The 17,759-nt window shown below is 37.7% G+C and overlaps 1 protein-coding gene across 26 annotated transcripts in view; it reads right to left on the bottom strand.

Annotated features, from left to right (window-relative positions):
• Positions 1–1,213: 1,213 nt before the first annotated feature.
• Positions 1,214–17,759, bottom strand: part of LOC135491121 (collagen alpha-1(XIII) chain-like) — a 64,837-nt gene continuing 48,291 nt past the window's right edge. For 17 of the 26 annotated variants that reach the window (XM_064776868.1, XM_064776853.1, XM_064776821.1 and 14 more), the window contains 6 exons: positions 17,010–17,036; positions 14,030–14,083; positions 13,476–13,556; positions 10,513–10,605; positions 6,902–7,015; positions 1,214–4,510 (listed from right to left, as the gene is read on the bottom strand). In XM_064776868.1, the coding sequence (XP_064632938.1) occupies positions 4,505–4,510; positions 6,902–7,015; positions 10,513–10,605; positions 13,476–13,556; positions 14,030–14,083; positions 17,010–17,036 (375 nt within the window). In that variant the 3' untranslated portion in view covers positions 1,214–4,504. Of the gene's footprint in view, positions 4,511–5,433; positions 5,464–5,844; positions 5,996–6,901; positions 7,016–10,512; positions 10,606–13,475; positions 13,557–14,029; positions 14,084–17,009; positions 17,037–17,759 lie in introns of all 26 variants that reach the window. The other 9 variants (XM_064776973.1, XM_064776844.1, XM_064776877.1 and 6 more) reach the window with 6 other exon arrangements.

Genomic DNA, 17,759 nt, shown 5'->3' with positions numbered 1-17,759 from the left:
GACGTCGGCGATGGAAACGGTTCAACCAGCCTTTGAGTGACATTGACGCCTACGGACAGGGCGTTCCCTTGGAGGGTAGTGACCAAGTAGTGGAGTTTAGACGGATGCGAAATAGACTAGTGAATATGAAATCAGCATTCAGCGGACTCGGTGAGTCTTTACCAAGGAATTTTGGACAAACTCCGCTCAAAGATCAGTTAGATCGTGTAAGTGCTCCTCCAGGTTCAGGTTGAAGCGTTCTCAGTCGTGGAGATGCATGTAGACAGTATTGTGCTGGTAACAACTGTTGATGTCATCTGTCGTAGATCAATGGCAGACATTGTGTCGTCTTGGTATCATCACGAGAGTGATTGATTTGGAGTTCCACAATGATTAAAATTATCAGTGCTGGTGATCGATTTGCATTTTTCAGCCTGCAGTAACCTGGGTGACGAACCACTCTGTAAGCAGACAGTCGCCTTAAAGGTGAACGTTACGGCCATTTCTTTCAGGTTACGTACACATGTAGCCCAATTAGAACACACAGATTCTGAAAACAAGAAGTCTTCGAACCGGCCATAAAGGTCAAGGTTAACATTAATTGTATTTTCTGTTCAAGAGATGCTGGCGCAAAAACGAAACGATGACCACTAAACATTCGTGTACAGGGTTTTAAATTGCTTTTCGAGGTATGTTCGATTCATTGTTGATTTGGGTCGGTTAGGAACGGTTTTACAAACTCTTGTGGAGGAGGGTCTACGGGTCTCAATTATCGAACACGCCGGCCTACTTGCCAGACTGTTCACGGAGCGGCATGTACGTCCCGCGAATTTGCATAAGTCCCCCGCAAATCGTGCAGAAGACTCCCGCGAAAATACCTCTGCCGCAAAATTCAAACCGTCCTTGGCTCCCGATTGGTTTAAATTGGGTCACGCGGCGAGATTTAATCGGCCGATATATTCTGATTTATGTCCCCTCCCGTCTACCATATACGTCACGATGGCGAGTTTCGATTCACACCATGCAAATGCGACACTCGGGCCCACGGATCGACTCGCGTCATTGGAGTGGTTACAAAAACGCGACGGGGTATCCGGATGCGGGCAGGCCGATATCTGTCCTAGAAAACGATAAGGTCATCCTGAGCTACTGGTATACTCTCGATTATTCTGCCGCCGAGCTTGTCTGGTGTCCTCCAGATGACGTTTAAACAAGAAATTAAGGAACGAAGCGCTTTCTAAACAAAATGTATACCTTTATTGTTGATGTGATAACATGTACAGTTTATGGTTGAAAAAAAGTTGGTTCCTTCATCAGCTTTCAAACAATGTGCTTAGACGATTCAAACAAATGCGAAATGTCTTTAAGTCCCCGTTACTTCACATTATAGCCATGTTCGACATTAGTTGATATTATTTGTGCATGGAAACAAATGTTTCAAGTAATTTATCCACTTCGATATTGAGAGTTAAATCAAGTGCGATCATGTCGTGCTCGCAATATGTTACACACAATGTACAACTCCTTATAAAAAACGCTGACGGAAACAACTCTAGATAATCGTTTCTGTGCAAAATCACATTTTTTAATCTATACGTTGGGGTGCACATACAATTTTTTACCTACTACAGTACATGTATTCTCAGTGTATCCTGAAAGTCGAGACCTGCTAAAATACTATTACAAGACGCCAAAAAGTTCCAAAGAATGATGTAAAATTCAAAATGGCCATCAACGGCAAGATTTTTCTTCATTTATTTACCGTACTCATACATGTATCATGCAATACCTTCCGTGCCAAGTTATACTGCAAACTCAATTTCATGCAAACGACTTCCTTTTGATGTACATTTCAAAGTAATAGTAAAATGATTCACCTGCCGTAAAAGCTCGCCGTAAAAATCCGCCTCAGTCTCAGCCAACCAAGAGCCGAGGACGGTATGCAAGTTCAATATTACGGTGGATGTTTTTTTTGCGCGAGTCTTTTACGACAGGTATACAGATTTCGCTGCTGATTTTTAAAGACGGACATCTAAACCAATTACATGTACAGTCATCGTTACTTCTCAACCACACCAAAATCTCCGCATACAGTTGCATATAGCCTACGCATATATATATCACTGTGAGGAGTATTTTACGGCCGAAATCCAATTCATTTGTTACTATGGCTGCTTGTAAATAGGCGGTGCGTTTAGAGGAGTAGCGAGGTCCGCTACAGCCTACCAAACACATCAACCACAAGTCCATATGGGAAATTCTTTTACAGTGTACTTGGACGTCCCTTTACATTGGAGTATGACACTCCAAACATACTTTCACACTAGATAAGTGTGATGTGATCACTAAAAATCATGAATGGATCATGTAAAGACATCATTTTTCAGGATGTTTCTAAAGTCCCTTGATCTTTGAGGAAAGGAAGACGATTAAAATACCGCCTTTCGATATACAAGCCGACAAATGAAATGAAGTGACCATAATGAGTTAACAGTACATTGGCAAATGACAATGAAGTTGAGGTCGATAATCGTTTTAACCCTCCAACGTATATTTATTATATGATATACATGTACATACATTGTAATATTTCTAATAAAAATTATCTACATCTAAATTACGGTCAAATTTGTTCATTCTTTCCACGAAATTCTATTGAATATCATTTCATCCGCGCGACTTCCCTGTGATTTCAAGGACTTTTCTAATCATGGTGAAGCACTAATGTCATACTCCATTCACCTTTATAAAGTCAGTAGATTTTTGGAGCGTTAGTAACTCGGCACGAACTGCACAAGCTATAGCTCGATTGGTCCATTCCTTCCGCAATCAGCGCGTCCAGTTTAAAGTATTCTGATCATACTTTGCTTCTGATTCATAAAGTTTTGTTTTTTTTCAAACCTAACTACAATGTACAAGTCGGAGGCATGAAAACAAATGTAAGATTTGCTTGAATTACGCATCTGACTTCATAAAGATTCCAATGAAGCATTGAGCATCTAACTGATACATATACATATTTTTCGTGCTTCCTCCAAGAAGAAAGAAATTGTCATCAGTATGAGATGGAGGGAGGTTTTAATCTTGAAATGATTCTTGTCAGCAAGTCCACACATCACTCACAGACTTTGCCAACAACTAGAATGGCCTGAAATTGGATGTGTTGGGCCAAGATGTACAATATAAATGAAAACATGAATAGATGTTTGAAAAATCCCGACAAGGGCCTTTCATCAACAAAATATTTACAACCCAATCATATTTTTGTGCATTTTAATGTTTTTTGTGCAAAAGAATAAATGAAACTCTGAGTCTAATGATGTATGTTACTGATCCTATGATAACATTCTCTATTTTTTACATAGTGCATGACCATTTCCGTTTAATTGTATATAGCAGGTGAAAAAAAATCATCCCATTTTTACGGTAATGCTAATATTGGCAGACGGTGCAATAGCTATAACAAAAGCTACGCCCCAAGTTTTGCACATAAAGACAGATAAAGCATTGCCTGCTATACTCTGGATAACACTACCAGGCAAATATATTGTAACATTGGTTACTTGCCGGTACACTAACCCAATTCCTAGCAATAAAGCTGTCCTGCTTCGTCTCAAAGCCCAGTTAAGATGTTGTACAAAAGCACAATGAAATGCAGGATGTTCTCTCATATTCCCTCATCTTAACAAGGCACCACACCAAATTTATTTCAAGGGACGCAACTGTATGTCTTTCACTGCGATTTTACATCCACGAGTCAAGATTGCAACGCCCAAAAGCACGATTGGACAAGGTATGCGTTCCTTCTAATGCTCAGGAATTCTACATCGAAGATGAAATACCCACAGATCCTTCCCATATGTATTAAATGCATCTTAAATCCCAAATATGTGTTAGCCTAGCCCTACATGGAATACACATTCCTACGAAAGCTAAGTGACATGAACTGTGGAGTATAGACACACATAAGGTACTCACTGATATGCCCCCACCCCCCCCCCCACACACACACATTCAAATGAAAAATGAAAACGAAATTTCCCAGTTTATTCAACACACTTTCATTTCTTCTAATATGCTCGCCCCATACGTACATTTTACCATTCTACGATCAACAACATTCTATAAGCCCGAGTTGTCGAAATGTTGCCAGAAATGTTGAGATGCTGGCTTTTGATGAGCTGACAGGAGATAGTAACATGGAATTTATTATACGCATTGCAGCCGTTTGACCGCCCACAAACACCGACTTCCCTTTAAATGTGGCACGTCCACATACGAAAATGTACTCAATGTTTGCAAGAAAACAGTTTAAGCTTTATATCACTTGAAACCTCATCGGGAATTACCGTCACTTTTTCAGTAATTCAAAAGAGGTATTTTGGAAATGCTGCATTCCCGAGAATTCGTTGCACGACCGCCTTCTATCGTCCAGGTTCACTTTCGTTCTTCCTCCTGTCTATCTGTACAATGGTTGATAATCCCTGACTATTTACATATGACACTACCACTTCTTCACCATGGATTAGGACTGAAAAACAGGATGAAATATGCTCATGACTAGAACAGGTACGATCACATGAACGGTCTTGGCTCTCCGCTTCTCCGACAATATTTGTTTAGGACTTTTTCTCACCAGCTTTGGCAGACTGGTGTTACGAACTTATAGTGTGAACTTGTAATACAGGTCTTAAGGAAACTGTTTTGGTATACCAGCTTCTGATAGTGCAGTCAATGTAATTCCTTTTTGAAGAGCACGAAAACCTGTTGTGTGCTAGATTAGAGTCAACATTGAAATCGAGGAATGATGAATACCCGTGTCGACAACGATGTCATTTTTTTAGAAGCGATGGGGGTTATTAAGGATCACTCTGCAGTAGCATGGTAGTCCATCCATGTGGCTCTTTGGATGTTCCTGATAAAAATGTCCCACGTGCGAACTGAGGGATATTATGATGGAGACAGTAACAGTCAAATAAAATTGACTAAGCCAAATTTACAAAGTATCACAGTAAGCTTTAGCATGACGTTATGTTCACTATTAGCCAGATAAAGAGCTGTGTGTGGGGTGGTACTTGTGACTGTTCGGGGGGAGGGGGTGGTTAAGGAGGGGGACATTAGTCATGGTGAAGCAAGATTAGGTTAGGTATGGAACAGGATCGGAAGCACCATAAGACAAGGTACAGTGATGTAAAGATGATTTTCTTTATGTATAAATATACCGGTAGTGATTTCTTATTCCTAATTCCTGGTAGCAGTGTTAAACTGCACTGCATTTCCAGCAAATGAAATTAATCGAAGGGATGTACATCCCAGTAGTCGGCAGAAATGCAATTCAGCCATCCAGTAAGAACTTGGCGTTCACGATTATATTTTGCAGAAGTTATTTAGTGACTGAGAGCTGAAGGCATATTCTACAAGGTAAGCTGTTTGGAAACCATCACCTCGGCTCACCTCATGCAGGCAATACTACAGAGTACCACCCTGAAAATGTACAGCGAGGTTTATCAACTCAGCCTGAAATAACTATTTTATGTGCTTTTCATGCTAAACCTGAAAGAAATGAAGAGATTTCAACCATGCATTTGCCTGTCGGTCAGCGATATCCTGGATTCTAAACGCACACATTTTGTTTTAAATTTCAGAATTAAAATAGCCCGAGGATTGTTTCAAAAAGGGGTGTTTTTTGTATCGTTCATTATGTAAGAGCATCGGGATGCTTACAAAATATCCATTTCAAGACTGCTGGCCCTTGTGGCACAACGTTGATTGAAATCTTTCGGGTATGGTCACGATGAAGTAGGAAGGCGAGGCCTTTACAAAGCAGTGCACTGCGTCACTTGCATTCTAGATCATGATTCTAACCTTAAGGAGAGCCCTTCCTCTCAGTTGAGGTACTTATTATAGGGATAGTGAGGGTTCCCTTTGGTATCCTGCCGTCACAGCCAGGGATACCAGATATTGGGAACCCCGTTTCTCTATCAATTGGGCACGGTGCATCAAATCCAGGTAACCCCTAGGAATAGACAGGCACATGCATCATGCAATTAGTAAAGTACTGGTTGAACTGGAAGGCACAATCATAGGAGAAGTCTGATCCATCCCGTGTGCCATGGAAATCCCTGGGGACACACAGAGGGATTTCATTGGGTACTGGAACTTCACCTTAATGAGTAAAAAGTGGGTTAAGTGAGGAAGATGAAACAGATTTTAGATACACTGAAAGGGTAATTATCCGTAATCAGGGGTAGGCCAGAATGGTAAGTAGTTCTGAAGCCACATGGTCCTCTATTCCTATATCATGGCCATTTCTTGCATGCATTCTTGTCTAATCATCTGATGTCGTTTTAAGTGGGCTCAATCGCATCCAGTGGTACTATAGACATGCAATGGTGAGCAATATGAAATGGCATGTCAACATGGGAACCCATCATGCAGCAGGCTAGGTCCCCTAAACAGTCATGTATACAATTTTCCACCTTTTTGTGGACAATCCTGTTATCTGAATCTATGAACAATAATTTTTGGCAAAGGAAGGAAAATCAATTTGAAGCTGAAAAGTTAACTTTCTGAAAAAATATCAAAAAACCATATGAAAATCTCATGAAAATCAGGCATAAAATGCATCAAGGTGATGAGACGCGCAGTGAGGGCATGATTTCTAGCATCCCTATTTATATAAGAATGGACCATTCATGAAATGAAGTGGTTAAACATTGTACTTTACATCATTAAAGGCGAGTTTAAGTTACTTGAAAATTTGTGAGGAATTTGGTCAAAACAACGCCAGCTAACACATTTAATTGAAATTGACAAAACAAAAACAATATATTTACAAACTCTCTCTTAAATGATGTTAAGCCAAATCTATCACCACATCATCGGATAAATGGAAATGCCCAATCAAGGCAGTAGTAGTTACCTCTTCTTTTGGGGGTATCCTTTTACCAGCGGTAGTTTTTTTAGTTGATCTAGTGGGTCGTTGACTTGCCCTGCCTGTCGTCCAATGAGGCATGACGGTAGCGCCCTCAAAACCCTATATGTCATGGACGGTACACAGTGAAAGCAAAGATAGCAGTGTGAAAAAGAGAATAGTCGGATGAGATGCCTGGTCAAGAACAAGTGTGTTCCTATCATTGATTGCAGTCATTTTCACTTGCTTTCAAGTGTAATCACATTAGATAGTTAAACTAAGGATATGAGTCGCTTTAACACAACTGGAAGAGATCCATCTTTAATGCATCATCCAAAGATTTGAAATATCTCGATAGACACTTATTCCTTCCCAAACACCTCACTATTATCCTTCATGGAAAGTGGAGGTGGATGCTTTAATTGCTCTGAAAAAGCAGTTTCGATCACGTTGGATCGAAGATTAAAGGATAGGCTCATTGGCATCAAACTCTCGATGCCGGCGTAAAGATAGATGAGAAATGGCTATATGGCTACGACAAAGGTAATAGAGTCGGGGTACTGTTCGTTGCGGGGACTAAACAATTTATTTCCAAATCATCCACCTCCTTCCAATCAGGGATACAAGACTTGAGTAGCAATAACTTACAAAATACCTCTTAGGTGTCATCAGCTGGTGTGCGATCTTGTCTGTATGTAGCCAGTGTGTAGCGCGAGCAGTGGGTGTGCACTGTGCAGTAAGCTAGCAATGTGGTGTGTAGCAACGTGTGACTGGTGCACAACACAAAACACGATTTTAAAAGCGAGGACATTTGAAGAGCTAACTATAATCGCACAATCAACAAATTACTTTTAATCAGTTTTGATAGAATATTTAAAATTGTTTATGTATATTGTTGGTAATGTTTATTTGATGTTTGTTACTGTTTTCTACTCGATGATATCAATTTATCAACAGGAATTACTAAAGCAAACACAACACCACGAGACAGAAGCATGTAAGCCTGAAGCGCATAAAAGCAAGGGTGTCTAGCTGGTAGGTCAGGATGGGACACGCGCATTCGCAGGAGGCATTCGCAATGGAATAAGCTAAAAGATATCATTAGTTTACTTAATAAATCGAGTCATTTTTGGACCAAAAAGGAAGCAAACAATTAGTCAATTTTCTATTTTACAATTTGCCATTCTTAGAAAGAACAATTGCAATTCTGAATTCTACGAACCTAATCAAACATCTAAAGTTCAACAGGAGTTATATATGTGGTCGATTAAGAATTAAATGTTGGACAATTTTACTGACAACGAACAGGAGCAAAACAATGGATATGTCTCAATATAGTGGTTTGAAAGGAACCGGTAGTTGAAAAGTTACTCCCGTTTTAGAATGAAATTTAATAATATTGATGAAGATAAAACTGGTCTGATAATTCAACATAATGTTAGGATCTCTGAAACCATATAAAGGGATATTGAACACTACTTAAAAACTAGAAGAGGTCCGTTTTTTCTGTTAAATACACAAACTGACCACAGACTAAGATATCAATCTTTGATTTCAAAGACCACAAGGACTGCATGGCATCCAGGTAAATGGTTAGATACCAATGGATGCCCTAAAGGTTATGTTTGGAAACCTCTATAATCGCCATCAAGAAAAGCAAGCTGCTCAACATAAATTAAAAGCTGTTACACTGCCAGGTATGAAGCAATGGAATACAGAATCAAAACACCAGGTTTACAGGTCAAAAGACTAAGGGACAACACATTACAACACTGGCTGGAGATCTATAGCTCAACTATTTCAGCATTTAAACTTTGTATGAAAGTCCAGGGGTGAGCCAACAACTGTCAGTGAGTCATTTGCCATATCAAATGTGCGATCTTAGAGAAATAAGTAGTTTTTCCTGGTGCGATACTGCAATATAGAATAGGTTGATATAAAGATAATTCAATCGCAATAATACTTTATCTAGTAGAGCTAGTTTTTATTCACCAAATTCTTACAGCTCAAATGACATTGGCTTGATGTAGGGAAAGTGATCCAAGCAAACTATCTAAGAAGAACTGTCTGATACCTCGAAAGGATAGCGATCGAACTCCGCTATATATATATCACAGCAACACCAAACACCTTACCACATCCAAAACAGATGTGAGATGTCGTACTCGAGATACGAAGAGCTTATGTTATTTGAAATGGTCCTGAGGGTTTGTACTCGATGAGAAAAAAACTGACATCATTTTCAATGACAGGATTGTAGAGAAATGAGGGTACGGTTTCAGAATAATGAAGAATGGTGAAGGGGGAAGAAAGTAATTTCTAAACAACTATACAATATGTAGAAGTGGAGAACGAATGTAACTAATTGCTAGAAAAGGCTCAAGTTTTTTTTTAGATGTGATGAGACATGAATATTATTCAACGTTTTTTGCAATGCAATCTGAAGGCTCATCGACCTTGGCCTCTCCTCCCACTAACTAACAATCCAATGATCTACTTCATGAATAAACGTTTGCAAGACAAAACCTTGAAACTTTGGATTTGTGTTGCAAACGTTATCTGCACAAACAGATCAGAAATGTTCGATTCATCCCACTTTAGGAGGACTACGGCATTGCAAGCGAGTAGGAAATCCTTAGAAAACTGATGTTAATAACCAACAACTGTAACTGTAAGATACTGTCAAATAGAACCGCAACAAAAATTCATGCAGAAATAAACTCAGAATATAGATAATTCAAGAATCATCAAAGTGTAGGAAATGAAATGAAGTTGAGAATTCTGCGAGAATAAATCAAGAGACAATACTTGGAACGAAGACTCAGCCAAGATCAGTCAGCCATTGTACGAGACAAAAAAACAAGAACAAAAACAACATGAACAGGGCTGAAGTTCTAGTGATCTGATCAACAGGCACTTATATTTATGTGACCGTTCCTGAAACACACTGCATGCATTGCTCATATCAAATTGCCGTACCTCTACCTGTCACAAGATAGTGAGGCAGACATACGTTCCATAGTTGGCAACAGACAGACATAGTGTCTACTCTCTTGGTGGCATATCAGCCATTGCCACATCCCCAACAGCCTTTTTGAGGATAGAGAGAGTAAGAATTGCTTGATAAAGATACTGCGCACCCACACTTGCGAAAAGGAATTTGGGTTCGCAATTGTTCCCAGGAGCTATCACTGTATTGATTATTGCAGATTGATCTAGCTGATGTCTGTAAAATGTGTGCATCGTACTAGGTATACCTCATGGATAGTCAGAATCAATCATCCCTTTTTCACCTACATGTATCAGGTCATCAATGATAAAAATTAAGATTGAAAGAATAGTTCATCTCTCAACTTACGAGCTTTGGTTTTTCCATACCAGCTGGGTGGCATATTTTTTTAAGCCTGACATTGGCATGCTGGTCACTATTGCTGGTCACTAACAGTTCTAATAGAAGCCCAAAATGTTCACAATGAATCCTCAAATATCAGTCAAAGACAGATATGAAGTCTGGATTCTTACCGAGTAGGTCGCACTCTTTGAATATTACTGAAGCGACAGATCATTTTGAACTTCAACGAAACAGTATTCATGCTTGTTAGTCATTGGTGCAATATTACCTTAAGTAAAGTGACAAATGGACATCCTTTAATCGGGTAACCATCCTCACCGAGCGGGCAAGGTTGATCAATCTTACCCTCCCGTATAAAACCCTAGATAAGTGGGAAAAGCTGAGATGTTAGCCGCAGCATGTGATGCAGGGGTCAGGAGTGTGCAGCTGCAAACACACAACTACACTTTAACACAGCATTCAATTGGCAATTTGATATATTGTAACACTTTAACGTATCGATATTAAAGATTAAGATTATTTACCATCATAAATTATAAATCAAATCAAAAAGGTTTTAAATCACAAGTTAAAAATCAAGGTGAATACCACTAACGAGCAAATAACAAATCGTGTTGATAGAAGGACATATTGATCAGAGGAGAGTTGAGGAAAATAATGTTCGAAATAACTATCAGATACTCCGAATTTTTAAGGACAGACAACGCAAAAATACAAAATCAAACAAAAGTCATACTTGTAGAGTCACCATATCTGAATATCCGTTAATCTAAAGACATTTACCATTATATTAAAATTCAAAAATATGATATTTATGACTTTACAATAATTATTGTAAATATCATAATAAATATCGTTTATTGGCGTTAAACAATTATTAAACGCCAATAAACACTTTTTTATTATGTTATTTACAATGGGGTAATGAACGTTATCTACGTTGGCTACATGTACGAATGTGACAAGCAAATTATATCTCCAAGTGATCAGGATCGTGAGCTGAGGTGGAATTCAGAATGAAAAAAACCCCCAATTAAACGGTTTTTAAATTAAAATGCAGATACTTTTCTATAATAACCAAGCTTTACAAAATCAACTTCTTTATTATCTGTGCCTCGATTGACTTTTCTATTTAAACTTTCATTCCACCTCATTTCAGCAAATAGCTAAATATCACATTGACAAACAATTTTAAATGAAGTTTTAAAATACGCTGCAGCATTATACCAATTCAATTACTTTATAATTACTACCAATGCTAAGCTCAAAATTACTTTTTATATAATACCAATAAGTTTATTGATAGTTTTAGATTAATACACTGTATCGAAAATACACTGAACTCGTAACTTGTAATTTATTTAAAGTTTGTCATGGACGATAATGTTTCAGGCAAGTTTGAAAGTGGATTATAAAGGTTTTTGGAGTATTTTGAAAAATTTTGATAGCATTTAAAGGAGCAAAAATGTCTGAAAACTTCGCTTCAAGTTATTTAAAAAATCATTTTCGCTGTATGCATTCTAGTACGCTGTGGAGGGTGCTGGACGTAGGTGTAAGGCGCAGCAGGTGCTTTACAAATGTGCTGAAACTTAAAGGGTGCGTGAGAATGAAATTAACACCGCGTGTTCGGGCAGGTCTCACAGATTTGACGCAGTATTGATTATTTTTTCTGACCTCCGAGTCACTGGCTGTAATTCAGATTTAATATTCCAGGGCACAGGCAGTGTCATGATGAAACACTACCTTCTATATAAGCTCGAAATTATTTGATGTAATGAAAACTTTTATAGTAAATTACCATATTGTATAACTTAAGATTTTCCATTGCATACCCGAACACATAGAGCTAAATTCACAAAGCAATCCTTACCCAATCTTAAAACAGCTGAATTTGGTTATCCCGTGATTTACAATTGGGAACTTTTCGAGAAAAGAGTCCATGCACTATATAGATATCCATCTTTTTTAAAAGGCTCAGACATCTTCACATCCTTCATTAGGGTAAAACACCGGTATAGCCAGATTGTATGGATCATGTTGGAAAATTTGACCAGCTCATAGTTAATTCAGACACATGTGCTAAAGTTTTGAAAAAGAGTTACTACTTCGGGATTATTTCTCAAACACTTCACTTCGAAATGATGTACGATACACGACAACCTACTGAGAACTAACTGAAATATGGACTTCGGAATACATGTCTTTCTCAAGTTTAAAGTTGAGAAAACCTTCTCCTGTTATAGGTGACTTTAGTTTAGTAGGAAAGGCACACGAAGGAGCAACATATTTCTTGCATTACATGGCTTTAGTGGTCTCTAGACACATCTATAGCTGAAGTTAGTCAGGAAAGTCATTGAATCATCTCTGAGACAAATTTCAAAACCTTTTTTTAGTTCACTTTCCTCCCTTTTCCTTACTTACGACATGTGTCTTAATTAGCCAGAGCTGGACACTAGGAGGGGACAAAACACTGGTAGCCAGATGGAATGATATTGTTGGAACATTATCTGCCGAAGGAAGAATTTTGGTGTAGGGTATTCTGAGGGACGAAACATCACCCAAAGGGCGGAAAATGTAGCCAAGGACCTAGAACGGCAACATGACAAGAAGGCAAGCAGAAAATGAACTTGAGGCCGCCTGAATCACAGGCCAGGGACATATGTCATTAAAACATATTATCAAGTTGATATTATCTAGTACGATACTGATACCTTCTAAGAATAGGAAATGACAAATTTCCCTGTAAAAGTTAAAACTTTAAAATCTTATGTTACTTCTCCCAAATACTAGTTTAGTTATTCCTCTACCCAATTGTATTGGCGTATGAAATACAAAACATTTAAAGAATAGTTGTTTGACCCTTTAATGTAGCAGTTTCATTTGCAGCTTACCCCTCACAAAGGAAAATGGTAACAGTGATTAGACAACAATGGTCGCGCAATGGTTAACACTTACCTTCAGGATAAAAGCTTGGATATGGACCAACAAGGGGCATGGATAGGGATGAAATAATGGTTAATAAAAGAAAGATATAATTTTGTCTGAAAATTGAGAAATCGTTTTATTATTGATTATATTTGTCAATCTCTAGTGCAGACATCCAACACCACTGTACTCCACAAACTCTGCAGTATTCTACAGAGATGTAAGGAGCAGAGAGATGGTTCTGTCAAGTGGAGACTGATATATCTGCATGCCAAACACCATGCAGAGTACAGAGATGACATTTACCGGTGGCGCCCTCCACCCGCAGCCCTGTAAGGGAAGGCCATCAGCACCTAACGGACATGGTGCATCTAAACCAGGAATGCCCTGTCAGCAGAAATATCATCAGTTAGGGGGTAAACAATGCATGTATACATATCAACATAAAGCACTCCTCATACTTGAAGAAATTGACAACATGAAAGAAATTCTACTGCTGGCAAAACATAAAATTTAAAAAAGTGATCATTCAATTTAATTTCACTTAATTTGGTAATTCAATACTCAAGCCTAAAACCAGTGTGCACTGAATGCTGTAAAGCCTATTTATCCACAGCAAATGCAAATTCTAGGGATCTGTAGACTTTGTTCCATAATATTCATTCTGCTTTGATATGAAATAACATCACATGGGAACCAAACATCTTTTCATGTTTGCTTGAGATTTCCTGGGTGAGATCCTTACAGAAACTAATTTAGAGAACCAAATTGGACACTTGTGTGAGAAATCCACCTGTAAGAACCTCAATAGATCTTTCTTAACAAAATATATGGCAGTCAATAAAAAGTGATATTCTCACCTGATCTCCCTTATCTCCTTTTGGTCCTTTTTTACCTCTTCTGCCTCTGGGCCCCTGCAAAAAGAAACTATTAATAACTTTTTGCCTTCTTTTGACGGAAGCTGTCATTCCAGCCAAAAGTGATGGTAAGTATTTGAATTAAGACAGGATAATGATTTCACTGAAAACTTTATGTACATTTTACACTTTCTATTAGTTTCAACACAAAACTAAAGTAAACATTTACTAATCTTTTTTCACATCATCCAATGTCATTAATCAATTAATTACATTAAGTCTTTATAATATCACAATTCGTGGTGCCAGGACAACGAAGTTATTTTACTGCAATATCATGAGAACTATTAATGCTGCGATTAACATTGTTTTCAGTAACCATTAGTAATATGATTGATTTCATTTAAACATTTATCTTAGTTAGCAAAATTAATTCATCAATTTCTGAGGGAGTGATACTTTATCACTCAAGCATTATATTTCTGATAAAGGATCGCAATAAAGTGGTGGCATCGCATTGACAATGGTATTAAGGATCATGCCAAACTATTCTTGACGATATCAAGATGTCGAATTAGAGCAGGAAACAGATTTTCGATGGGGTGCGTCATGGCATGTAAATTAGGTCATGTGCAGCCTCTTGGTGCTGGGTCAAAAGGGGAAGGTTTCAGTTTATATTATATTCAAAATGAGATGAAAGCAAAAGTACAAGGCAATAGTACCTCACATGTATCTAGGAAAATAATGCAGTACTTTGAGACTTGGCCATGGGATTATGATGACAATTCCTGTGTATTTATTTATTCATTTATTGAACAAAAGGCGCCGCGTACCAAGGTACATTATTGCACACAGTTTTGACAATCCAAATTCCAGTGAAAATCAAAGCTGTATCTTCGCGTCAGGAAAAGAAAAGCTCAAAGGCAAATCTTTTGGAGTTTTTGGGGAAAAATTACTGGACCGAGGACAGTAATGGGTCATGCAAGCTCAAATCCAAAAATTTAATGTCTGAGGATTAGTTAGAGGATTTCCAGCGTATTCCAACCCAACTCCACAGTTGAGAGCAGGTATGGAAGACACAACAACAAGCTTCATGATATCTCCTTATTCTTTCTCAAAAAGGTCAGTTGAAAGTCAACTCTTTTCATTCATACATGTATCCAGTAGTCCAATACACCAATAGATAAAAAGGATCAGGAATAACATTAAGGTAAGTTGCAGATTTAAGTTCATTCTAAATGGTTATGAGCAATAACTGAATGTCTTCCAAGTGAATGCTTGAGGGAAACAGTTGTCTAATGCTTGGAAATTATTCTGTGACAAACGATTTGTGGCATGCTAAACAAGGAGACGACATGCTTAAGAAGAGCAAACAACAAACCAAATCCCCAACTTCTCCTTTTGGTCCCACTGGGCCCTAGTTTAGAACAAAATTTTACTTGAGGCTAACATATTATTATTGATTGACATCACCAACAGATTTAGATACAATAAGCATTTGAAAAAGCTTAAAATATTTTCCCAAAGACTAACAGTTGAATAACATTACTATAACCAGAAAATATATAGGGCGAGTCCCTGTGTTGGTATTTGATGCTATTGTGGTATCACTAAGAATTTATTTCTTGATGAGGGGACATTAGCATTAAATTATGTACAGGGAAACTTCCAACTTTTCAAACTTTTGTATTCAGTCCAATCAACATTTCAAAATGGGTAATTTGAGTGATGAAGAAGGGGTATTAAAAAAAACGAAATAAAGTATTTACACAGGGGAAGTTTAATTTTAATTATAAGATTTAAGAACTCTACTTAACGTATTGAACTGAACAACAGATTTATGAATTCAAAGTAAAAAAAAAACAACTGACTAATGCATTTTCATGTACAAAAATTAGGATACCCACTCATTTATTCAATATTTCTACAACATGTCAGTGGAAAAATTATTCAGATACTACAACTTCTCATGAACTGAAAATAAGATCTATTGGATAGTCGAGGATGGCCCGGCGTATCTACACCAATAGTTTTTGAGACTTTACACAAACTTCTCTAACGCTGAATCTACATTTAGCAAATATCTTTGCTTTTCTGGGAGTGTATAAAAGACTTGGACTACTGCTCTGTTCTCTATTATATCAACAGCATCAAAATATTGACTTATGGATTGGATCACTCCAGGAACAAGACTTGCAAATCGAAGCAAATCAACCTTCGTCTTTTTCATTTTAGACAGCAGTAATTAATAAGCCAAGTAACTTACAAATCACCCCTTTAGTACGATAAATTCGAACATTATCTAAATGAACTGAGGGCAATTTTTGTGTAAATTGAAAGCAGTGTTCACTTAGATTCTGAACAGCTATTAACCAGGCAGGATTATAGAAAAGTTATGGGTACAATTTATCAGACCCAAGAGTCACACAAAATCGTCCCCATCTAGCTATAACAATGCACAAGAAAGGCTTTCCAGCGCTCAGAGTATCATATTCTTCGACAAATAACTTGAATTTGACATTCCTGGAAGTATTTTCTAGGTCTGTAGCTGAACGTCCAAAGACGTACCGGTAGATACTGTCTTTCAATTTACTAGCCACCATGCCAAAGGATTTTAATTTGATCGTTGGGTCTCCTATTTAGACTGAATTAGCTTGATGATATAATACGTTGAACAAACACATTCTTGGTGCAGACGTAGCTAGACCTTGGTCATCCATATTCATTGTCCAAATGAATGTACAGAAAAGTCTTCGTCAATAGATGGAGCTGGTGAAGAGCAATTCAAGCTCAACTCAGTCTCGTAGCAATGACGATTTGTGTAATTCCTATTAACTACCACCCTTGTTATAAAACCAAGAAAATGATTTCAATCTGGTATGACTAACGACAAGAATCGCCTCTGTTCCTAAAAGCATATTGAACAAAATCAAGATGAATGCAGAAAACACAATGGTATTGTCACGCCTCATGCAAGTCTTACCTCAGGTCCAATGAGACCATCTTTACCCTATTCAAAAGGAGAAATCAAGAGAATGCTGTAGGCGGAATCATTCAAAAAAGCTGCTGGGCAGGATTTTAGAAATCGATGCCCTACTGGTCAGAAGAAACATCCCTTCACACAGCCCTACATTCTACAAACTCATTTGCAGACACGCGTCACACTCATCCGAGCTGTACAGAAAGAGCGGACATGGATTTAAAGATCCTGATTCGCACTGCAGATGCAATTGTAGAAAATTGCATGTGCTGTATAGATAAAACATAGGATGTTACTTTTGAAGAAAACTGTAGTATTGGTGGTGTAAAAACTTCTAACATGCAATGTTGCCAAACGTAAAGTGTGTGATTATTAAAAAAATTGAAAAATTTTCTACTGCTAAAGTTTAGTGAAACTAAAGTGTGACTGAAATGTGTTGTGTTGTGTGGCTTTAATACACCACCAAATACAGCAATCAAGATTTTGAAGTGTATAATGTATGTATTTGCAAAAGTATAAACATGTATGTATTTTATATGATTTTAACGATTTAAACAATTCTACCCAATCATGATAACAAGAAATAACTCCGAATTCTTTGCAGACGTTTTGTGAAGCAACCCTATTACTAGGTACAATTATAAATCGACAGTTTGAAATCATAAAGAAAATAGCGTTACTATCAACCCCAATACTTGGAGCGTCATACCCACCAAGCATTTTGTGATGTTAGAAAGAAAATAAGCGTACTAT

Source organism: Lineus longissimus, chromosome 1 (assembly GCF_910592395.1).
Source record: "Lineus longissimus chromosome 1, tnLinLong1.2, whole genome shotgun sequence".
Lineage (NCBI taxonomy): Eukaryota > Metazoa > Nemertea > Pilidiophora > Heteronemertea > Lineidae > Lineus > Lineus longissimus.
This window is presented reverse-complemented; position numbering and strand designations above follow the sequence as displayed.